We start from the raw sequence: 25223 nt of genomic DNA on the forward strand, positions 1-25223 counted from the left end.
ACTGAAACTTAATTTCCTGAATGCTCTTGGGATGAATGAAAATCTTCCTGCTTTTGTAGTGTAGGCAAAGAAACTTTAGTAAAAAACCTTGCCTGCCCATATTAATCTCCAGATTAGGGGTTCTTAATCTTTTTTTGTTTTTCTTGTTCCTAAAACAACCCCTTACAAAAATTATGTAAACTTTCTCCTGATAAATGCACAAACACACAGAATCCTGCATACGATTTTTAGGATTCATAGATTCTGTGAAGGCATCCAGGGTTAAGATCCCAGGTGAGGAGCCTCAGCTGTAGTTGGCTAAAGAGGAAACCTTCCTCCTTGTGAGGTATCAGCTGATATGGACGAGAGGTAGCAGAGAAGCTTCATGGATAGCCCAGACAAAGACATGAGACCCATTTCTATGAGCAGAGGTGAGATTTGCAGTCATTACCAGGGCATTTCAGCAAGATGGGTGTGTGGCCAGAGGGGGTGGTGTGCCAGCATCAGCCAAGTGCTGAGGACAGACCTCAGTGGAACAGGAGTCCCTTAGTGAACAAGCTGGTTTTAGGTCATGTCAAGGAGTACCCTCCATGGTCACCTATGCCTTTTAGTAAAGCGATGCTAATTTTTTGTTTTAAAATAGAATTTCCCTTTGAGTCTTTGGGGCTAGTGCAAAGAAAGAGCTGGTATCATCCTACTGGACAGCCCTGTGGGAAAACAGTCTAAGAATTCTGGGAGAGAGTTTAGGGCAACAAAGTGAGGGCACCCTCTAATGCCACCTTCTTTTTACCAACACAGCTGCTTGGCCAAACCTCTAACACATGGTTTCTCAATATCAGCCTGTGATATGTCAACTTCTTTAAAGAAGGTTGCATTCTAGTTTCCATTAACTATTGAAAGTTCTTTTTCTTCATGATGTACCTACAGGAAGCCATCTGTGGCATTAAGAATAAAGGGGTCTTTTTCACATGGGCAAAGCCAGCTATTAGATGCACAACTCTGCAGCAGGCCAGCAGGGACTGGTGGTCAGAGAACAAAGTATACCATGAGCTAAGATATTTAGAAATTTGCTGCCATATCATGGTATGGTAGGTTGATCTGGGCTCCAGTCCCAGTCCACTCTTACAAGTGTGACAGGAATATTAACTTCTTTAAAGTTCAGTTTTTTCCAACTGTAAAATGGACATATGAATACCTACTTCAGCATTACTGGGAACCAAGAACATAAATTACCTTAAGAACGACCTGAGAATAAAGTCTCAAAAATTATTTTTTGGGGTAAAAAAAGATAAGACCTTCACACACAAACACACACAATTATCTTTGAGAGACTTATCTCCAGTCCTGAAAATATACTCTTCCTCCAATTTCCCTACTCCAACGGCGGATTATTAGTCACACACCTGGGGTAGACAGTCAGGGCGAGATTCAAAGATCACCAGTAGAACTCCAATTGGGACAGTCACTTGTTCTAGTTCCAGGTTTTTAGCAATCCGGGTCCGGCGCAAAACACGTCCCACACTGTCCTGTGAGGAGGCTGCGATCTGCCGCAGACCAATGGCCAGGCTGTTCAACTTAGATGTGGAGAGGCTTAAACGTTTCAGCAGAGGAGCTGCAAGTCTCCCTGAAAAGGTGTTAGGAACACATGATAAAGTAAGTAAATCTGGGCAGGCTACAGCCATCAACTAACTGATCTTTCCTGATGTGTTACTGAACACGTGGCTCTGCATTAGGAACAGACAGGGAACTTAGGGTTCTCGGTAAGACAATGACATGCCATTTTATACAGCTTTTCCTCGAGGGCAGTTTGGCAGTATGCATCATAATCTAAGGCTGTATACACCCATACCCTTTATGCCAACAATTTCAGTTCCAGAAATTTCATTTACATGAGAAAGCCTGCATGTAATAAGGATGCTTGCCACAGCATTTCTATAACAGTGAGAAACTGGATTGTACCTAAAAATTCTGACATTGGGATAGAGTGCAGTTATTATAAATAATATATCTATATTTATTAATATGGAAAGCTGTCTAGGATATGGTTTGTGAAAAAGGCAAACTATAAAACAGCATGTATGATATAATCCTATTTATCAAACACTGCATATATATGTGTGCACAGGGAGATGTCTGGAAGGCCTCAAGAACCACGATGCTGTCTACTTTATCTTTTGGCATTATTTAAACTTTTTATAATGACAATTATTCTTATAACCAGAAGCAATAAAGATGTTTTCTCTTGAAATGATTCTCTGTGTGTGTGTGTATATATATACACACACACCCCATTCACTTATATATACACATATATATACCAAAGAAAACCATTTAGAATCACATATCACCAATCATTGCAGTGGTTAATGTTGATATATAAAAATTTTCCCTTTCTTTTTTATAGACACAACCACCAAGATAAAATAATAATATTTCTACTTTGGAGGAGAGGAATCAACCTTACATTAAGAAAAAAAATTAAATCATTCTACCAACTAATTTTATACACACACACACACACACACACACACACACACACACACACACACACACACACACACACACACACTTTTCTTTTCTTTTCCCCATTTGCTAAATACCAAGTTTTGATTACAGTGCACATTAAATGCTACATTCTAGTTTTTCACCTAACAATGCAAGTTCAGCCATCCCACCTACTCTGTCATTAGCACCTCAAGGGCAGCTCTGGATGGCACCTGGTACTAACTCCGGGAAGATCTCACACTGGTTAATTAACTAAAAACAAGCTATTTCTACAGCTCTTTTATATGTTCAGTCCAACTGTGTTTGAATCCCAGGTCCATCACTGGCCATATGGCTTTGGGCAAGTGACAACTTCTCTGAGCTTTAGTTTCCTCCTCTGTAAAATGGAGATGATAGTACTGAAGAGTAAATGAAATCCTGTCTATAAAGCCCTTAGCATAATGCCCTGCAATAAAGAAAGGCCTCAAAAAATGTTAGCTGCTATTAGCTGAATGTCTAATGTAGTTGGGTTCTCAATCTTTCTTCTTTTTTTTTTTCCCCTGAAACTGCCATAGCAGCCCTGGCTTGTGACCTGTAGAGAATGGAAAAAGCTCCTTTGGGGTCTGTACTAAATTACCTAGGTAAGGGTGTGGGGGTAGGATGTGTGATTTGAAAAAGCCCAACTAATACTTAATAAAAATGATGCATGATATACAATTTCTTCTATAATAATCTTGTCTTTAGGCAGACTATGATATAAGAATTATTAGTTAAACAAAGGACAAAACCCTCCCCCAAGACCCCTCCACAACACTGCTCTAAATTGCCTGGTCTTTACCCTCTGCCTCCTCCAAGTCTTTTTTGTTGGCTAACAGGATCTCATCACGCTGGTCCGTCAACAGATCAGCCAGATGATGGATAATTTCCGCTCTCTAGAAGAAAGGCAAACCATTAAAAAATCAAATGGGTATGTCAGTCCCAGAAGAATACACACACAGTTTTTAGACTTACTCTTCTGAGAGTGCCAGGCCTTGCTTCTAAATCCAAGGTCACCATTGATTGAAATCTCCTTACTTCCTATCATTCATTTTCCACCACTGCTCCCCTTATTTCTTCCTTCCTCTCTCACAGTCAACCTCCTCTCACTTCTTTTTACTTTTCCTCCTCTTCTGGCACTCTTGATGATTATCATTAGAAAACTATGGCCCACTGAGGGGGGAGGGAGCATGATAAATTATACTACTTGTCCGTCAGACAGGAGCCAGCATTTTGAATCAGCATGATACACACATCTTTACGTAATGATTATCACAAGCTAGATAGAGATAGCTTATTTCCCAGGTAAGTTTTTATACCTAGTTTTTCTTTTTGTCAATTACTTATTCAATGAATTCAGTCACAGGGAAAAATCCAATCCTAGATGCTTGAAGAGAGCCCAATCCTTACCCAGCTAGATCAGGAAACATGGCAAACTGGCGTGTGCTTACTGAAGGAGCAGAGGGAAGAGGTATGAGAGAGGGAAGCTAGGAGCCTCCTTTGCTTTCCCCTTTCTCTACTTGTATTTATTTTAAACTCTCTTCTCCTTTCTTAGGCCAAAGTATTTCCCAGAAGAAACCTATATTCTAGTTCATTGTAGACAGGGCAGGGCTACCCACTATGGAGCAGGCTCTTGAATTACCATCTTACAGGTAAGTTAGGTGATTTGGAATGGGCTAGGATAAGTAATTTTCCCACATTTCCATGCCCGGTATATGGCAGTATTAGGTAGCCTTCCTAGTCTTGTCATTTTCGTGATGCTTTTGATCAAAACATTGTAGTGATGAAAACCTACCTTAGGCCTCAGCCTACAAAGGACAAAAGGAAAAATAAAATTAAGAAAAAGAAAAAAGGCAGAGCAAATCTGAGTCAGACTTATAACTCAGATAACTCTGTGGAATATTAGGAGAAAAGGGGGAGTCAGCAGGTTGGACTGTTGTACTAAACTGCACAGTATGACTTGCTCTGAAAACTGTTACAAAAGAATCAGTTAAGGTTATTATTACCTGCTCAGGTTCCAAAGTGGCCAACATCCTTCCTCCAGATCGAGCCATTTCTCCCTGCTGTTCGACAGTAGGGCCTGCAAAGATATGTACAAACATCAGATCATGATGAACTTGAGTTCTCTGTCACCTTCCCATCACGTGCACAGAAGGAACACTTGGTGTATTGGTGTGCTTGTTTCACCTACAGGGATCACGGTCACCAAAAGAATGGCAAACGAATGTGCCAGATTAACTCAGACAAAAACACAACAACTTGCCTGCATCTCTGGGGTAGACAATATACTTTCTCTCTTGTGGTGTTCTTTTCAATCCCACTGTGGCTAATATTTTCTAATGTGTTTGCATTTCTGAATGAGGAACATAGGCAATTCTATCTTTTGTGAACTCCTGAGAGTTCATACCATATTTTATGCATCTTTGCATCTCTAGTGCTTATTAGTACCTGCCATCCAGCAAAGGCCTAGCAAATGTTTCTTGAGAAAATGAATGCTTAAATTCTTTAACTCACTGATTTTGTAGAGAAGAGGAGGCCTAGTTAGGAAGGTTAGATAGAATTTTACAAAAGCCAACCAAAATCCAATTTTACAAACAGTATTCAGAAGAATACTATATTTCATAACAATAGCACATTAATTTTGTGATCTATTCCCAGAGTGAGAGCTCAGGCTTCAGTCCCATGTAGGCTGGGTATCACTAGCTAATGTCTACAGGCCTTAGGACCTCATGAAGCACTTACCTGCAGGTTTTACTTCTGAAAAGAAGGTGCCAACTTTTTTTCCCTCTACGATGTCTGTGATGACATGCCCAGACACTTTTGGGTGAGTTCCATTGGCAATAACAACAGAAGTGCCACCTTGCAAAGCCCAGAGGGCTGCTTTCACCTAACAGGACAGGTTAGATTCAAAGATGGGATTCACATTAAAGATGAGATTTAGATCTAGTCATCCATAATTTTAACTTGTAAAAAGATATAAAATGCAATTTGATATTGAGCAAGTTAAGTATGTGCAGGAATGTTTTTAATAGCTCAGAAGCTCTGAAAACACGTGCAGCCCATGTACTCTTCCCAGCCCAACTTTGGCATGTGCTGCCTAAAGATGAACCAACCTCTCCTTTGTTTTCAGCATGCTCTCTCTTCAAGACTCACTAGTATGGGACTCATCACTTCCACATTTGACTTTTTGTGCCTCAGCTTAGAAACAACTTAGTGAACAGCCTGGGGTTTGACCAGAATCTGATCCTGATTACCTTAGTTTTTATAAATAGGGCTCTTGTCCTCATCTCTGCCATTGCTACGTATAGTGCTATACCTTAAGGATATAACTTCTTAGAATAATTAATGGGAGAGAAAGAATATATTTGAGCTGATAATATTAGAGGATTTATGAATTATGAAAAATATGAACACACTATATAATATTAATAAAAAACATACACAGACATGACTAAATATAGGAACACAATATTCATTGAAACTGTATTTAGATATGTGTATATTTAAGTGTGTATATGCATAGTATCTGAACAATCAGCCCCTAAACAATTATAAAAGTAAAAAGGATAAAATACTGTCTTGGCTTTATAATTGTTATAGGCAGTTAAGACACCAGATTCTTACCTTGGATTCCATGCCACCCATTCCCACTCTAGACTTGGTTCCAAACGTCACAGACTGCTGATCTCCAGGATAAAATATATCAATAAGCTTTGCATCATCTGACCCTGGGGGGCTATCAAAGAGGCCTAAAAAGTAGACAAGAGTCGGTAACATCACTCACTTCCATCTCCTGATGACATCACTCACTTCACCAAGTGAAGGAAGTGAGTGTCCCCCAAGACAGGCCTCCCGGGCACCTGTCAAGCACTCTGTACATTACTCATCCAGAGTTCCACTGTACCACCACATGCTCTAACCAGAAAAGAGAACAAGGGATCTGTGGAGTCAACCCAACAAGAAGATAGCTCCAGCAGGACCCGCCTTACATACTTTATAATCTGGCTTAATAAATGAATGTTTCCTAACATCAGAGCATATCCTCGGCACAAAATTTATTAACCCTGCCACAGTCCATTGACAAGCTGTCCCCACCCCTGCCACTGCCACTTATGATGCTGTACCAATATAACTGAAAAAGAAGAGTGGCTATACAGAAACACCGTAGCAGCCACCTGTCTAATGCGACAGTTCCAAGCAGGATGAAATGTGGAACAGCTACTCATTAACTCATAGTACCCTTTGGAAGTCACTAATTCATACTCCCCATTTTATGAGTGAGTCGTTGGCAGATCAGGCTACATCAGCAGGAGAGCTCATGAGTCTCGACATTCAGTCTGGATTTATCACCCTAAAGCATATGTCCTTTTTATAACTAAGGAGAGTGACATAAAGTAGAATCACATGAAATGTTATATGCATACAAGACTTAAAATCCTTACAATTTCACTTTGAAAAAGAGTGAGTAGGAGCCTTGGAAGAGGAAAGGAGGTGGGTGAGAGGGGCCTGAGAAAATGGAGTCAAGTGAAGACCTAACAGGGACACAGGTAGGGAGGCACTGCCTGTGGCTGGGGACTGGCTGAAGGACGTTTTGGGAAGCGATGTTTTTGGTTTCAAGTCATGGCTTTTCCTGTGCTATATACCTCTTCCCTCCATTATTCCAGATACAATCCTGCTATATACAACTTCTCTGGGGAAGTAAGCAAATCGGGGAAGGGGGTGAGGAAATCAGTGTCCAGTATAAAGCAAAGCAGTGCAAACCCTGAGCAGCAATTATAAGGAAAGGAAAAATAATCTCACAATTTCTGTCTACCTTAACCTCCTGCTCCATAGCCCCCCCTATGATTTAGGGCTAAGTTCTTCCCAGAAAATACAGTGTAATGAGATCACAGGCTTAGATTTAGAGGCTATTTCAGTTTCATATAATAATATGGGAAAGACTACACAATTCCAAGCCAAACCTTCTCCAGAGATGCTGAGGGGTTCATAGCATTCCGATATTCTGCCTACTCCTCTTTTTCCCTTACAGCAGACTCTCAGCCTCACAAAGAGCATATTTAAAATTCTGATATTGTTTTAAAAATGAGCATTCAGTGGATAAATAAACGAATTACAGCAAGAGCACAAGCCTGCCAATGACCAGTTTGAAGATACATCAAAACTGTTTACTACAGTCTAGATCAAATCAGGTTTTATATATTTATCTCGCAAACTTACATCCTTGACCTTGCCAGCAGTACTGGAGAGAGGGAAGAGAAGAGCATAGGCTTTTCAACTGAACAGACTTAGATTTGAAAAATGGCCTCTGCTAAGCACTTGCTATGTAACTTTGGATATACCATTTAACTGATCTGAACGTTTTTTAATTTCTTCATCTGTATAATTGGGTTAACTTTGTAGGGCTGCTACAAAGATTGAGTAAATTGACATTTATGAAGCACCTAGCACACTATTTGTACATAGCAGAAACTTAGTAAAAACCTACTGACTAACCAAAATGTCTTTTTCTCCAGGGTGGTTCACACTTACCTTAATTTAGCTGTCTCATGCTGAGACTTCAAATTACAGTAGATAAACACAGCACCAAGGCTTCTTACAGGTAAGTATCTCTGACTTTCCACAAGGTCAGAAGACAGATTAATCCATCCGTATCTGCCCCTGTGTCCACTAGGCAGCCCCTGCCCTTACCTTACACTGCTGTAGGGTAAAAATGGAGACCAAGACCTGCCATATTACCCTGCCTTCGGTGTGGGCTGGGAATTAAATAAGGTTTTTCTGACCTCCTAGAAATGTAACATGAAGCTTTTGGGATCCTGGAGATTCGGCCTATTTTGGGCACAGCTACTATATTTCTTATACTATAAAATGGAAATAGCTTAAAGTGAGAAGAGTGAATGGAGATTCAAATTGAAGCCAAGAGAGGCCCCTTCATGAGGAAGGGGAAAGCAGAGAGGAACAGAATAACATATAAGAATATGGCGGTCATACTGCCTAGATTTTCTACAATGGCTCTAATTTAAAATAATCTGTCCTGTGATTTACATTAAAAACTGAAAGTAATCAAAACCACAAAGAGATATCACTTCACACCCATTAGGATGGCTATAATAAAAAAGGCAGATAATAACAAGTAAGTGTCTGCAAGGCTGTGAACAAATCAGAACCCTCATATGCTGGTGGGAATGTGAAATGGTGCAGCTGCTTTGGAAAACAGTCTGACAGTTCCTCCAAAGGTTTTTAAACATCGAGCTACCATACGATGCATCAATTCTACTCTTAGGGGAAATAAAAACATGCTCAAGCAAAAACTTGTACATTAATGTTCATAGCAGTATTACTCATAATAGCCAAAATGTCCATCAGCTGATGAGAGGATAAATAAAACGTGGTATATCCACAGAGTGGAATATTATTTGGAAAAAAAAGAAATGAAATACTGATACATGCTATAACACGGATGAACCTTAAAAATATTATGCTAAGTAAAAGAAAGCAGTCACAAAGGACCACACAGTGTATGATTCCATTTATACAAAATGTTCAGAATAGGTAAATCCAAAGAGACAGAAAGTAGACTGCATGTTGCCTAGGGCTGTGGAGTTTGGGTGGAAGTGAGGAGTGAGCGCTAATTAACAGGTATGGGGTTTCTTGTTAGGGGGTGATGAAAATGTTCTGTAATCGTGGTGATGGTTGCACAACTGTGTGAATATACTAAAACTCACTGAATTGTAAACTTTAAATAGGTGAATTGTATGGTATGTGAATATCTCCATAAAGCTGTTATGAACCAAAAAAACTGAGAGCACCTGGAAATAACATTTCATCAAACTGCATCTCCCAGACTTGCCCACCCTCTTTAGAGTCATAAAAACCCTTTGTCAAACCATATGGCTCCCAAAATAATGTTCCATAGTAAAAAAAAAAAGATCAGGACTCAAAGAGGGAAACTCATGTGCTCACATAACGCAGCATTTAAAACAGAGGACAGATAAAAGAAAATGGCATTACTTTGTACCTTCTACATCTGAAAGTATTATCAGAAGGTCAGTCTTCATTTCCACGGCCAGACGGGCAGCCAGGCTATCATTATCTTTAACACTAATAACCTAGAATGTAGGTAAAAGGTCGTGAGTGAGCTATGCAGTCCAAAAAGAAATTCACAGAAGCACTCAGCCAGGCTCTGGCAGGCAAAATCAATGGCCCAAATATGTAGATGACAGCTCTTGCAGGTCCTTTCTGTCTGCAAAACACAATGCCTACTGGCAATCCCTTTTCCAAACATGCAGCCTTCTATTCACTGAAATATACAAGCCATGCTCATAGCACCATCTTAAATCACTACAGCACCTCACCCTGTTGAATGAAACCCCCTGACTTCAGAAGAGCTTATGCAGCCACTGCTCCATGATGCCAGCTTCTCCCCAATCTCTCCATCTTGCTTATGCCAAACTTCTGGTGTTAGTACATGCAGCACAGCATGGCATTAGTGTCTCCAGCATGCTCAACCCTTAGGAATACTTCACCCACATTTACCCCCTGGAGGTCACTGTTGGGCTCAGCTGGGGGGACAACAGCATCGTTTGTGTTGACAATGGGGACGATGTTCATTCGGAGGAGCTCATGAAGAGTCCCATTGAGGTTCCGGCGCTTCTGCTCATCGTGGAAATCCAAATTGGTCACCAAAATCTAAAAGGATTAAACAGACCAAAAATGCAGGAGAGAGGAAAATGATGAACTTCTCAGGAATGGTATACAAAAGATACTAAGAGTAGGAGAGTTAAACTTTCAGCTTCTGGGACCTCATACAGATTGGAATAAAATGTCTATCTTTGGATGCTTGTCCAATCCTTTCAGAGATAAAAATTACAATCACCTGGAAGACTTATTTAAGGATACTCAAGCCTTCTTGCAAAAGTACTTTAATCCTCAGAGAATTACTCATCCATTTACAAAATTAAGAAAATTAATGTATCTACTTTAGAGGGATACTGGGGAGATTAATTTACTATCCATTAATTTCTAAAATATCTCTGTATCCTAGCATGTGATTCGGGCCCTGACCATAGTAGGCACTTAAATATTTGGTGAGTGAGTGAATGAATGAATGAATGATTTACCCTGCTTAGAAAAATGTACTAGACAGAATGGAATAGGCCTATGCTGTCACTGTTCCTGCTCTGAAGCAGACCATTACTGGAGTTAACAAAGGCTGTGTTTGAGCGTGTGGGCTCAGTCTGAGAGGTTTATGGAGGTGAGTCTTTAGTCACAACCTGAAAGATGGACTGGACACCATCGGGAAAGGATGAGCATAAGGCCCTCAAAGGTAGAGTGGAGAGCTGGAGGTGGCGGCTGATAAACAGCTCTGCTTTCTTGCTTGAATAAGTACTAGGCAATGTTTAGAAAGAGAGAAAGGTAAATGGGGAGGATAGCAAGAAATTAAATGGTAACAAACCCTAAAGCTCAAGAATAAACGTTTTATTGTAATTCCTCTGATGTTTAAGAAAGAGGGTTTTTACTCTGCAGAGCAGGCTGAAGTTGGAAAGGTTGGAGGCAGATTGTCAAGAAGGAGGGTCCTGAAACAGTCCAAGTGGGGACAGTGAAGGCATGAACCAGGCTGTGGCTTTGGTAACTGAGAACACAGCAATAAAACGGCAGCTTTGACGATACATCAAATGCAGGTGAAGTCAGAGTGGTAACATTACTGAGGGAAATAATTCACTCACTTGATAAAAATCTTGTTAAGTACCTCTGAAATGCTAGGCTCTGTACTAGCTGCCAGAATGGAGAATAAAAATGTTTGTGGTTTGGGGGAAGATGGAAAGGGGCATATTTTTATAAGGGAAGCTCATAAACTTTTCAGAAAAGCTTAGTACTCTAGGAAACAGAACTGGGTCCAAGCTGAACATATAGATTCTGGTCATGATGGCAAAAGATCAAACAATAAAAGTAAACAACGTGTGTAGGAGAGGTGAGCAGGCGGTCTAAAGGTCCAGGGAAAATACCTGTCGCTAAAACAGTTTCACAAAGGTTGGGGATCTGACTGCAAAGGTAGAAGATGAGAGCTCCGAGAGGGAAAAGTATGTGCTTGGAGAGGGCAATCTGTTGAGTACAAATCAGTTTCATTTCTATGAAGAGAAAATAAACTGTTGTACTTGATTAAGTCTTTAACCTGGCAAACAACTTACTAGAGATTTTCAAAAGCCACTGATAATGGTCTTCTATATAGTACTACTACTGAAAACAAGGAACAGGATGAAGTGCAAAGGGCAAAGATGTCCTGTGGATAAGATGGCCTGTGGGGGAGGCACAGGAGTGAGAGAAAAGAGGCCCAGGGATTGGTGCTTGTCAGGAATTGGAGGGGGCACTCTTTCAATATTAATGGAAACAATGTCTGATGTGCACTGACTTAAAACAAAACAAAAGCATAGCTGCTAGACCTAAGTTTTCTCACCTGGCTCCTGCCACTTTTAAAAAGTTAAAGACTGAAATTGTCATCAGATTGTGGAAGAGAGAGCTGATAATTTCTATTGTACTTATAGTAAAAGAAAAAAAATCTAAGATTATAGAAAATGGTGTCCCTGGCCATAGGCAATAAGGGGCCATGCCTTTCTGTTTGAATTCACTCACCCAAGGACACTCTGGACTAATACCAGAACATCACTGTGGATGACAACTGTGAAAAAGACAGAGAAACAGAAAAACAATAGGAAATGAGGAAACAAAACCTGAAATCATGTGTGTATGACAACACCCTTTGTGTAAAATAACACTGGTGTAAATGGCAGGATCAGAGGCAGCAAAGGAGCTGAAAATAATAACTTGGGGAGTTAGATTTTTTTCAGTTGTTCTGTGATGTGACAGCTATTTAGATGTTCTATTTAGTGGGTAGTTACACAATTGGTTAAAAATACAATTTGATGCCTGTACCAGCCAGCAAAAAAAAAAAATTGAAAAAAATTTCAGGAAATTTATGTAAAAATTAAATAATGTAGGAAGAAGATTCTAGAACATTCAGGGATAACCACTAAAAATTTGCAAGTCCCATGAAGACTAGAACCATGTTTGGTTCATTCACCACAGTACCCTCAATGCCCAAAAGACTGCTTGGTACACCATAAGTTGCTCTATAAATATTTGCTGAATGCATGAAAAACCAGCATTCCTCTTTCCCTTCAATGCTCAACAGATATCTACTATAAACGGCAACCAGGCACAAAGAGAAGCAAGGCTCCTGAAATCAAAGTGAAATGAAGTGAAATGAAGACATCTAACTTTTCTGTCTGCAAAAATATTTGGTAGTCCTAAGAGTTATTAGTGTGATGATGAGCTAACACTTACTGAGAATGTGTTATGTACCAGATACTATACTAAGCACTTTCCATATATTTTCTCACTGAGCCCTTCTAAAAACCCTCTGAAGTAGGCACTGATATTATCCTCATTTTTCAGGTGAGGAAACGGGCACAAAAAGATACACTTAAAGACTTTCTCTCAGGCAGCGAATAGTGATGAAGCTGAGAATGTACTCTGGCAGTTGGGCTCCAGAGCCCTGCTCGTAATCCTTTTGCTCCCTAGGAACCACCTACGAAGGTCTCATGCCCCCATACAAAGCCCATCCTCTCACCTGGGCAGCACAGATGCTGTACTGGGTAAACATGGCTTCATACAAGGCCATGAGCCCACTCTGTCCGGCGGCTGCACAAGCTCGTGCCTCTAAGACTGGAATTGCCTGTAATATACCAATCAGACAAGGCATGATTGGGAATGAGGGAGAAAGACGTGAGGAACCCTGTTACAGGGTGTGGGGCACAGCACTCACCATCTCTTTCAGCTGGTTTTGCCCTGAGTGCAGGGCCTGCCGGACACTTTGAGACAGAAGGATCTCATGGCGCAAGCGCTGCTTGCCAAAGGCTACGGCTCCACTGGTTACCAGCATCATCTCTCGGCCCTGATTCTGCAGCACTGACACCTGGCAGTGAGGAAGAAAAGCCACCACAAGGCACTGTACCATCTCCTTCTTCTCTTCACAAGAGACCTATAGGGTAGGCTAATGAGTGGATTCTAAATACTAGTTTGGGCTAGTGTTGGGCTAGCCCAACAAAGGCTCCCTCTCCATCATTTTTTCCCCTTGCAATTTGCAATTTTTTCCTAAACTGAGCTGTTTTTCTTTAGGATTTCCCAGCCTACATTTTCCTGATTGTGTCCCTATAGTAATGTTTAATAATGAGCTCTGTATTTCCTGTAAACTGCTGTTAGGTATGGAGGCTTGATTTTTTTTTTTTTTTTTTGCCTGAGAATCATTTATAGGTTGTAGTGTACATGTCCATTAAGGGATACATAATTCCCAGTTGTCTTTCTTTCTGTGATGTTAGCAGCTGTTGGTGATCATCACCAAGGTCCATTATTCCATTAGGGGGTGCACAATGCTGATATTCTAATTCAATCATTCCTTCTTCATTTACAGGCTGGAATATTTCCATAAAGGGAAACTTTCCTTCATCAACTATTTGATTACCTCGAGGTATAGTTTGTCATGAAAAGCAGGACAAATGGGTGTCTCTTTCCCTTTACTTATCTGTTTTCAAATTAATGAATAGGTTCTTTAGAACCTTCCAAAGATGACCAATAATTATTTTTAAGTATCATTATGAACTCATGGATTTAAACATATTTCATTGCAGTGCACTAATTACCTTTATTGATGCTCAAACAAAGCGTCTTTGGCCAGTGGAAGCCATCTTAACTTGGCTCCTGAGTCCATCTAACACGATCAGATGCCTTGAACAAGAAAATTGACTCTGCATATCAGGCCCTACCCTGATTGAGAGAGCCCTTCTGTTAGGTGCACAGGTAGCCTTAGAAGGGGAGTTCGTGACCTAGGCAAATATTTACCAGCCTCTCCGTACCATTTTCACTAAGTTTCTCCTCTGCTCAAAATCTTCCATATGCTTTTGAGATTGACCACAACTCCCCCGCTTGGCTTTAGAGCCCTGACTAATGTAATGATCCACTTTAATTCCCATTCTTTCTGGTGAGACCACCAGCACTGATTTCGGGCTCGCCTCCTCTCTGGCCCACAGCATGCCATATTCATTTCTGTCTGTCTTCCATCTGGAATCTATTCCTAGAGCCTGTCCCTTCTCCAGAACCACTAGGCTGCACAACCCCAGTACTGTGCCTTTAGCAGTGTGGAACTTTTCCACTCTGTTGGCACAAATCCTACCAGTCTGTCAAGGCCCAGGCTGAGTCCCAGCTCTCCTAGTAAGAACAAGAAAACCACATTCTCATCTGACTTTCTCATCTTTGCACTCATCAGTCACTGCCATTTAGACCCACTCATTTGGATATCTGCTGCCTTTAACAATCACCTGATTATTTTGGGAGTCCCGGTACTGGCTCCCCAAGGGCAGAGATAACAGGTAGGGTTCAGTTATACCCCTCGTAATGGAGATCCTTCATAAATATTTGTTAAACTGAATTGATCTGATGGATTTAATCTGGGAGGCAGGCTTGATAACTGCTTAGTACAGAAATCATAAAAAGAAAATTCCATGAAGTTTCAGGTTAACAGTTTCCCAATATGAATTTCTCAGGAAAGTTGTTTTTTAAAACTTGGAAATATGGTTATGGAGGACAGAGCTGAGTTATAGCTGAAATGGAAGAATTCTGTCTTTATCTCTGGGATGCCTGGGTATCTGGTTTCTGACTTGGCCAAATCTGGCCTGTTGCCTGTTTTTGTAAATAAAGTTTTATTGGATCGCAACCATGCTCATTCGTTTACATATTGTCTATGGTTGCTTCTGTGCTACAATGGCAGAGCTGAGTAGTGGACTCAGAGAAAAAATAGCCTACAACACCTAAAATATTTACTATGTGGCATCTTGCACAAAAAGTTTGCTGATCCCTGCTACTGGCCAAGGTAAGGGTAATCGGATTTATGATGTGATGTTTAGAGTTCAAAACTCCGCTGCTGACATCTGAGGTCAGTTTCTTTACTGATAGCCTGGCTTGAGTGCATGGCCAGTGAGACATAACAACTCCACTGGAAACTTCTGCTTTGAGCCCTCCCAAAGCCAAGATTCCTCACACAAATCTCAGTGAATCAATCTGGAGACAGAGTGTGGTCCATGGATGAATAAATACCCTGGGGGGGCTTGTGCACAGATATCTCTCAGAGCCCCCAATGCTTGCTTGCTGCCTTGTGTCCTTTGCCTTCAAATAAAAGCCTTACACGAGTATTCTCTGTGGAATCTGGTGAGTCCTTTCAAATATGTGAACTAGAGAAATCTTTGCAGTGATAGCTTATTTCAAGATTACTGGCCTAATTTAAAAAGAAAAAGAAAATTAAAAATTTTAAAAATTCCATCAAGCTTCAGATTAGCAGTTTCTCAATATCAACTCCTCAGGAAAGTTGAAAATGTGGTTAGGGGGACAGGGGTGAGTTACAGCTGGAATAGAAGAGCTCTAGCTTTATCTCTGAGATGGTTGGATGTCTGGTTTTTGACTCAACCAGCAAAACAGAGAAAAATAACAAAAGCTCAGAATTTACATACATCCATCTGGGTACTCAACCCTGACAACATATTAGAGTCACCTCAGGAACTTTAAAAACATAGATACTACATCTCGGAGATACTTAAATGGTTGGGTATGAAGCCCAGGCGTTTCCAAGTCCCCGGGTAATCCTATCGTGCAGCCAGGATTAAGAATCATTGATAAATACACCTTACTACGAAGTCTGAGGGATAAGCTACATGAAAACAATTCTACTCCTTGATGTCACCTTTTCTAGCCCTGGGATTCTGTCTCTCACTGACATCTACATAGCTAAAGAGAGTTCTCAGGTTGGATTAAATCCATTGCACTCAAAGCAAGATTATTATCAACATAAGCCTGAACTAACAACTTAAAAACCCTGTTTTAGTTCAGCATAATTTTCCATCTTGGTAATTACCTGCTCAACAATAGAGGCCAGGCGCCCCAGTGCCAGGCCACATTCATCCCCTCGGGTCACCACAGCACTTCCGAGTTTCACCACAATTCTCTTGGCATGCTTCAGCTCACTGCGGTGGGCAAAGGACTTGCCGTGTGTACGACTGAGGGGTACAGTGATAAAGGGGATGTTGCTCCAAGAACGAGCATGTCTGATGGCTGAAGGCTGGACATGATCTGTAGCCCCCAGAGTAAAATGCAAGAAAAAAAGAAATACACAATATAATTTCTTAATAAAAAGATGCACGCACAGTATTAACCAGTTTAGCCACCAAAAAATAGCTTTAAGTAAAACCAGTATACCAAAAACTATACCTAGCATGTTCTCATTCTAGTATTGGATGGAGTTTACACCCTGTACACAGGCACGCTCAAACACTGCTGGTGAAGAGCTTAAACAAAATAATCTTTCCTAAAGACATACCGGCAATATATATCACAAACCTCAAAATGTTTGTATCTTTTGATCCAGCAATTCCATGTTCAGAAATGAATTCTAAAGAACAAATCAGAGATGGGGACAGAGAGATCTATCAGAAAGCTGTGACTTAGAGTGTTATTTATGATAGGAAAAATCAGAAGAATAAATGTCCAAAAAGAGGAGAAAGATTAGTTAACATTTTTAGAATTTTTAATAACAGGAAAATGCCCATAATATGTTAGATTCATATACATCTCTAAATGCATAGAAAAAAGATGAATAAAATAAAAAAAAATTAATATTTTATCTCGATGGGATTACGGGTGATTTAAATTTCCTTCTTTATTCTTTCCTATTTTTTCCAAATTTATGCAGTAAAAATACATTGCTTTCATAATCAGAAAAATGTGTGCTTCTAAAGAAACCATACCACCATTAAAAAAGGGAGAGTCTGGGCCGGCCCATGGCTCACTTGGTAGAGTGTGGTGCTGATAACACCAAAGCCATAGGTTCAGGTCCCTATATAGGGATGGCTGGTTGGCTCACTTTGGAGAGCGTGGTGCTGACAACACCAAGTCAAGGGTTGAGACACTCTTACCGGTCATCTTTAAAAAAAAAAAAAAAAAAGGAGAGTCTGATTAGCAAAGAGAAAAGTAATTGGTATATATAATAATAAAAAAAATAACTAATTCACCCATGATTTTTCTCTCTGACATGGCAGCATGAATCCAGATGCCTGTAACAATGATAAAAGAAACCGGAAAGTTTTTTGAAGGAAAACCAATGTTGAGTCAGATACTTTCTTTCTATCCGTTTGGACATCTGCCCCTAAACAATCCTTTCCTGATTCTGTTTCTTGCAACACTGTACAAGATTTCTAAGGAGGAAAACAAATTCTTGATTAAAAAGCTGAAAAGATATCTGCATAAAGTCGAAAGTAAAAAAGTGAATGCTAAATGTCAGGCACAGAACCCCTTCACCACTTCTCATGGGCCCAACTCCTTCGGCTGGTTGCTTACCCTTTTCCATAAATTAACAGATCCCCAAGTTTTAGCCAGGCACACTGCTACCAATCAAAAGCCTACATTTCCAGCCGTTCTTGCTTAGCTAGAAATGACCATGTGACTAAGTTCTGGCTAGTGAGACACCTGTGAAAATGTTCTGCGAGATTTCTAGGAACTTCCCTAAAAAGAGAGAAGTGCTTTCTTCTTCCCTTTGTCTATACTGCAGCTTGGAACATGGGTATGAAGGCTGGAGCTCAAACATCCATTTTGGACTAGAAGAAAACATTAGGAACTGTGAAGCAACAAGAAAGGAGGAGTATGGATCTCGGCTAATTTTAAAGCACTACTCTGGAAGCCCTGGACCGCCTGCCTTCTTGTAGGACTGCCAGGCTTCTTTCAGGAGAAAGAAAGAAAACCACATTTCTGCCTGATTTGAGCCATTACTGTTTTGAGTGTTCTGTTAAACACACCCGACTGTGACTGACGCAGAAGGCAGATGGGCAGGGTTGGGCCTGGCTGGGAGAGGAGATGCTGGTATACCGCAGATGGGGGAGACGGGGGCAGGGGCTTGTCCTCACTCACAGCAAACAGACCTGCACTTAGTGGGACGCCTTGTTTACAGGAGGCAAGACCAGATGAGTAACACAGGTGCTCAGTGGGACTAAAGTTTAGGGACTTCTCTCCAAAGAATTATCCATGTATCATCACAGACAACTAATAAATATTTGAATGAATTACTAAAATAATCATTCCAAGCCACCTTTCAGACCATTGTTCCATAACCATTACAGAGTAACTGCCTTCACTTGAATCAAACATTATCACCTCCCTTTATGTTTACAGACAAATTTCTCAAAATTTCTCTAGAACTTCTCCCTCTCTCTCCTGACCACTAACTCCTTCCCTAACTGTAATCTAGTTTCTTCCCTACTCTTACTCTCTACAGCACAACAAGGATGGGTAAAGCAGGCAGCTTATTCTCATGGACTGGAAGATCACTGTGTGTTCTCCTCCTTCTCTGCCTCCTTCACACACAAATCTTAGAAAGAACATTTTAAACGAAGTTGTAAAGAGTCCTTTCTGCCCTCCCTCAAATAATCACTTTTTTAAGTGACTATGTTTCAGTTTTTGGAGATACAAGAAAGCCGACCTGGTCTTTTTTCACAGCAGGCTTGCAGTCCAGCTCCTGGCACAAAGCTTCTCAGTAAGTCACCATCTGGGATAGAACTAGGGCTTTGGCACCCTTGCTGGATCCACAGGTGGACTGTCTCTTCATGCTGGGGGAGTCCCAGGGACTAAAGAGGGTCTGTTATTGGGGTTAAGTTTCCTGGAGTGAGAGCTATCTTTCTTCATTAGGTAAATCAATACAGGTACCCTGACTCAGTCTTCAGGGATATTATCCTAAGCAATATATACACCTAAGTCTAAGCTTAAAAGTTGTACACATGATGGTTTGGCCTCACTGACCTGATAGAAGGGTGGTAGAGGGAGAAACCTATTTCCCTGGGGTTTGGACCTAGGATTAACAGTGGCTGTTTGCAGAGGTCAGAGCTACACCAAGTATCACATATCCCTTCGGCAGCTGTCAAGACTAGACCTACTGGCTATTTTCTTCTCCTGCCCATGCCAGGGGCTGTCCTGTTCTGGAAGGGCAGTTAGCATAGGTGTGGCAGCCTGATAGGGCACCTCAGGAAAACAGGTAGTGGCAAGCATGTCAGTCCAGGTGATCAAGTAGCAGGAACCAATCATCTAGGACCCAGGCTAGCATGAAGGGGACTTCTGACCCACAGTCTCTATCAGCAGAGGAGAGAGGCATGGCTCAGTGCTAGGCAGTCAAGGGTCATTCCAGCTACAGGCAACTGGATCACAGCAGTAGATCAGGGCTGACAAGGTTCAAGAGGAGGTTACAAATATCAACAAGGTTTCAAGCAGGTTAAAAACTCAGTGAAGTCCAGTGGGTTCTAGCACCAAGGAGAGCTTCATGGGATCCAGGGCTTTTTGGATTTCCTGTTGAACAATGCATTTTACCTTCCCAGATTGACCCTCCTTTCTTGGGGCATCTGTTATGTTCTACACTGTGTTATACTTTTTAGGGTAAATATTGAGGACCGAGAAGGCCTTGATTAGTTAGGAAAATCCAAGGCTTCTGGATGAAAATTGCTTCTCATCTTCTAAGAAACCTTTAGGCTCTAAGTCCCAAAGAAAATCCATCTCCTCCTAGTAGATATGAGGGGATAGCAAGGTGCGTGTGTATACACACACGTATGGTGGAGGCTGCAGGAGGGTTGTCCATATTCCTCAAACGTGTCATGTATTATACTCCAAGGGAGGTTTTTACTTCTTCAGCATCAGAGTCCTTATGATCAGCAACTAATGAGGTTCTGTTATAGGCCTGAACAAGAAGAGACCCTGGCATGATTTCTCTCTCTCTCTTCCTGGCCTTCTACCTCCTTCTGTTTGTCTCCATATGCTTTCTTACTTTGCCTTTCTTATTTCTTTTCTGCTCTTCTGCTCATCATGGTCAGTGGACACAGGGCTCCAGGCTCTATAATCTGGACAAAAAACTCCAAAAATCTAGAGACAAGATTAGAAAGTGTCTCCTCTGTAAACGCAGCTGAGAATAAATAATAATATCAACCACAAAAATATTGAAGTGAACACTTACTATATGGCAGAAGCTGTGCTAAGTATCTATATACCATATACAAAGGTAGAAGCTGTAAAAAGGACAGTGTAGGCTCTAGAGTCAGACCGTCTTGAGTTGGAATCTCAACCCCTCCACATCCTTGCTGTTACCTTATCTATTTCATAAAGTTGTTATGGGGAATGAAACGAGTTAATGCGTGAACAAGGATTGGCTGAAAGTAACCATTCAATAAATATTATTTGGTATTATAAAAAAGTATTAGCTATCATCATCATCTTACTGAATTCTCATGAATTAAGCCTCATGAGTTAAGCATTATTATGAATTAGTTATTATTATCCCCATTTTATAAATAAGGAAACTGAGTATCTTAACATCACCAGATTACAAAAATGGCTACAATGCTTTACAGCTTTTCCCACCCACAGGTGGAATCTACTTTCCCACTCCTTGAATCTGGGCTGGCCCTGTGACTTGCTTTGACCAAAACAACGTAGCAGAAGGAACGCTTTAAATTCTGACCCTAAGCCTAAAGAGGCCTGGCTGGTACTATGCTTTCTGTCCTTGGGAACCCTGCAAGCAACATGTTAAGAAGCCAGATAGCCTGCTCCAGGATGAAAAGACCACACAGAACACAGATGATCTATCATCCCAGAGAGGCCCCTGAGTCAATCTGAGAGCTGGCACAGACACAGAACCACTGTTTGCCAAACCCAGTCCAAAATGCCAACCCATAGAAATCTACCTAAATAAACAATCACCGTTTTAAGTCACTAGGTTACTTAATTAGTAAACAGCAGAACTAGTTTTCAAACCCAGGGAGCCTGGCTCCAGATCCTAAACTTTTAACCTTTACACTCTTCATATGAATGGGAAATGGAGATTTTATGGATAATTATAAACTTGATTAACTGATAAGGAAGTCATCTTGCAATGAGACTTGGAGATGGGCTCCTGGTAAGATTTAGGTGATATTAAGGAGATAACCGACTCAAAACATCATAAATAGCCTTTCAACAAATGATTCTGGAACAACTGGATATCCACAGGCAAAAAACGAACCTTGACCTAAACCTCACACCTTATACAAAAATTAACTCAAAATGGATCATGGATTTAAATGTATAATGTAAAACTTTCAGGAAAAAAACAAACTCTTCAGGATCTTGGACTATACAAATAGCTCTTAAACTTGACCCCAAAAGTACAATTCATAAAAAGAAAAATGGATAAATTGGACCTCTTCAACATAAAAAGGTCTCCTCTGTAAAAGACTCTATTAAGAGAATAAAATGACAAACTAACAACTGGGAGAAAATATTTGCAAACCACACATCTAACAAAGAATTAACATCTAAAAGATATAAAGAATTCTCAAAATTCAATAGTAAAAAAACAATCCAATTAAAAACGAGCAAAAGACATGAGCAGACATTTCAATGAAGAGGATCTAAAGATGGCAAATAAGCACATGAAAAGATGTTCAACATCATTAGCCTTTAGGGAAAAGCAAACTAAAGCCACGGTGGGATATCAATACACACCTATCAGAATGGCTAAAATAAAAAAGAGTGACAACATCAAATGCTGATGAAGATGCAGAGAAAAGTGGATCACTCACACATTGCTGATGAAAATGTAGAATGGTATAGCTGCAAAAACAGTTTGTCAGTTTCTTATAAAACTAAACATGCAACTACTAACAAACCCAACAACTCCACTCTTGGGCACGTATCCCAGAGAAATGAAAACTATATTCACACAAAATCCTCTGCATGAATGTTCACAGCAACCTTATTCATAACAGCCAAAAAAAAGCCCAGAAATAACTCAGATGTCCTTCAATGGGAGAATGGTTACATTAACTGTGGTACATCTACATAACCACTAAATACTACTCAGTAATTGAAAGGAACCAATTGATACACACAGCAACTTGAATGAATCTCCAGAGAATTATTCTGAGTTAGGTTACATATTGATTTCATTTATATAACATTCTTAAAGTGACAAAATTATAAAAATGTAGAACAGATTACTGGTGGCTAAGAGTTAGGGATAGGGAAAGGGAAGGTGCTATAAAAGAAATTTTAGAGATCCTGTGGTGATGAAATGTTCTGTATCTTGACTGTATCAATGTCAACATCTTGGTTGAGATATTGGGTGAAACTGAGTAAAGGGTATAAGGGACCTCTCTATTATTTCTTATAACTGCAAGTACATTTACAATTATCTCAAAATCACAATTACAAAAAAATTTCATGAACAAAAACAGCCTGTAAAAATTTGGTGGGGAACACTTTATTGACAAATACAAACACTTTGTATGTCACTAGCAGGCTGCCTCCTTGCTTTTGTCCAATTTTGCCAAACTACGTTTTTTTTTTCTCCTTTAAAACCTTGTTTGAAACACTCTTCGGTACTAATCTTCCCCCATACTTATAAGTTTCCTATGGTACATACGAGAGCTGGAGACAGTTGTGCACTGGACCCAGGACAGAAGACGTTGCCTGAAGGGCTGGAACCCACAGCGGTAAGCTTGACTCAACATGTTGAGATGTGGTCACCGATCACAGTATCTGCAGAACACATTTTTTAAAAAGGAAATCATAAAAAATACTAGACAATTCATTTTATTTTCCTCCATTTCCCCATACTCTCAGAGTATGGTGTGTGGTGTGTGGTGTGTGGTGTGTGGTGTGTGTGTGTGTGTGTGTGTGTGTGTGTGTGTGTGTGTGTGTGTGTGTGTGTGTGTGTGTATGGTGTGTGGTGTGTGGTGTGTGGTGTGTGGTGTGTGGTGTGTGTGTGTGTGTGTGTGTGTGTGTGTGTGTGTGTCCGCGCGCGCGCGCGTGTCTGTCTAGACTCAATGTCATCAGTTGAAAAATGTATGCATGTTTTGACTCTGGGTATTTCTCAAGTACCTCTTTACAAGTTCTAAGCAGAAAGCCCTTATCTCACTGATTTGCACAGAGAACTGAACTTCAGTCCCAACAAACTTCACCCAGAAACACACGTTCGGTATATGGCTTAAAATACCAATGAAAGACAAAGACCCGGCGATAAAGCTCACCAGCCCAGAGGCAGGGCGCAGGGGTTAATGATGGGGAAGGGATTGGGGGTGGGGGGCCGGCAGGGATCTGCGTGCGTCCTGATCTGCCAGGAAGGAAATATCACACACCATATGCCACGCTGCAAAAGGGAGCCCGGTTTTGAGGAGAGGATTACGAACGCCCAGGAGGGCCACAGGGAGCTGAAGACACAGGCCGCCGAGAGTGGGGGTGCGGCCAGTTACGAACCCGGGTATACCACCCCCACCACTCCTCGGTGCACTGGAAGCTGGCCCCGGACTCTCGGACCAAGAAGCGGCCCGCAGAGTCTTCAGCCTGCACCTGGCCCTCTCTCACTTGGGTGTACCCAAGCCATCTGTAGACCCGGGGCCTGCGGGCGGATGGGACCGCGCCGGGGCCTTGCAACGCGCCCCGGGCGACCCAGCGCCGCCGCCAACCCTCAGCAGGCACCGGCGCCCACCGCGACCCGACCCCGGAGCCCGGGCCACGCCCCCGCACCCCCACGGGGGCCCGCGGGCCGGCGCACACACCCCTCCCGCCGCAGCCCGGGCGCGCATCCCCGCCGCGGAGCCGCGTACCTGCCTCGCCGCCGCCGGCCGGCCCCGCCGAGCGGCCCGCACTCCTCGCCGGCCAGATGCGCCCGCTCGCTCTCCTTTTTCTTCCGTCCACGTCCCGCACGGTGACGTTACGTCAGCGGCGCTGGAGTAAAGCCGGGCCGCGGAGCCTCCGCTGTTGACGTGAGGCGAGGGGCGGGTCTGGAGCTGCGCCGCGACAAAGACGTAGGTAACTTCTGAGAATCCGGCCCGCGCTCCACGTGGCGGGCACCGTCTGCCACGCGCCTGCCGACGCGAGGAGGCGGGGTCCGAGTTCTGGGGTGAACGCCCACGTCCCCGGAGGGGGACAGGGGCCCAAGACAGTGTCCAAGAGCCACCCCAGCGGGCCTTCCAGGGAGGTGGAAAAGGTGCCTGGCACCGTCAGCTGCTGGAGTAAGTTTCATAAGGTGTATCTGTCAATGTTGATCATGTATATCCCTGGCACACTTCTAAAATAGGTTGGATCGCTTTACACACATTTACAGAGAACCTCCCCCCCCTCCCCTCCCCCCCCGAACTTTGTTTAAATGGGGAAAATGTGGCACTGCGATCAAGTGAATTGCCCCCTAGTCATCTGGAGGTTTCCCCAAAGGTCCTAGCCCAACTCTTTTCATCGAGGGTTGTGGTAAGAATATTGCATTTTAAAAGTGTCTTAAATCTCTGACAATCGGAACGATTCCAAAGGCGAATGCACCCTTAAAATGAGAGCACGGTTTCTCCCTCTTTCCTACTTTGTGTTTTCCTCAAAGGGCACATTCCTGAACAGGTACATAGTGCTGGGCACGGGGGGGTGGAAGGGCAGCACTTGATTGGAGGTCGGTGACAGGAAGGCATCTTGCCTTTCTGTAGTCCCTGACATTACTGCTGAGCCTATTTATTATTCGTTTTTTCATTCATTAAACGTTGGCGACTGCTATGGTCTGAATGCGTTTCTCGAAATTCATGTGTTGGAAACTTAATCTCCAATGCAAGAGTGTTTGGAGGTGGGGCCTAATGGGA

The 25223-nt window shown here is 41.8% G+C and overlaps 1 protein-coding gene across 2 annotated transcripts in view; it reads right to left on the reverse strand.

The window, feature by feature from the left end:
• ALDH18A1 (aldehyde dehydrogenase 18 family member A1) overlaps window positions 1-24363 on the reverse strand; it is a 33824-nt gene extending 9461 nt beyond the window's left edge. Inside the window, exons 1-12 of one of the 2 annotated variants that reach the window (XM_063102111.1) lie at window positions 24210-24363; window positions 23027-23142; window positions 16454-16668; window positions 13319-13468; window positions 13124-13228; window positions 10033-10185; window positions 9515-9605; window positions 6124-6248; window positions 5242-5386; window positions 4506-4579; window positions 3302-3395; window positions 1383-1603 (exon numbers count right to left, since the gene is read on the reverse strand). In XM_063102111.1, coding sequence (XP_062958181.1) covers window positions 1383-1603; window positions 3302-3395; window positions 4506-4579; window positions 5242-5386; window positions 6124-6248; window positions 9515-9605; window positions 10033-10185; window positions 13124-13228; window positions 13319-13468; window positions 16454-16668; window positions 23027-23114 — 1461 coding nt within the window. In that variant the 5' untranslated portion in view covers window positions 23115-23142; window positions 24210-24363. Of the gene's footprint in view, window positions 1-1382; window positions 1604-3301; window positions 3396-4505; window positions 4580-5241; window positions 5387-6123; window positions 6249-9514; window positions 9606-10026; window positions 10186-13123; window positions 13229-13318; window positions 13469-16453; window positions 16669-23026; window positions 23143-24209 lie in introns of both variants that reach the window. The other variant, XM_063102110.1, reaches the window with a different exon arrangement.
• Window positions 24364-25223: the final 860 nt, after the last annotated feature.

The sequence above is a fragment of the Cynocephalus volans genome, chromosome 7 (assembly GCF_027409185.1).
Source record: "Cynocephalus volans isolate mCynVol1 chromosome 7, mCynVol1.pri, whole genome shotgun sequence".
NCBI lineage: Eukaryota > Metazoa > Chordata > Mammalia > Dermoptera > Cynocephalidae > Cynocephalus > Cynocephalus volans.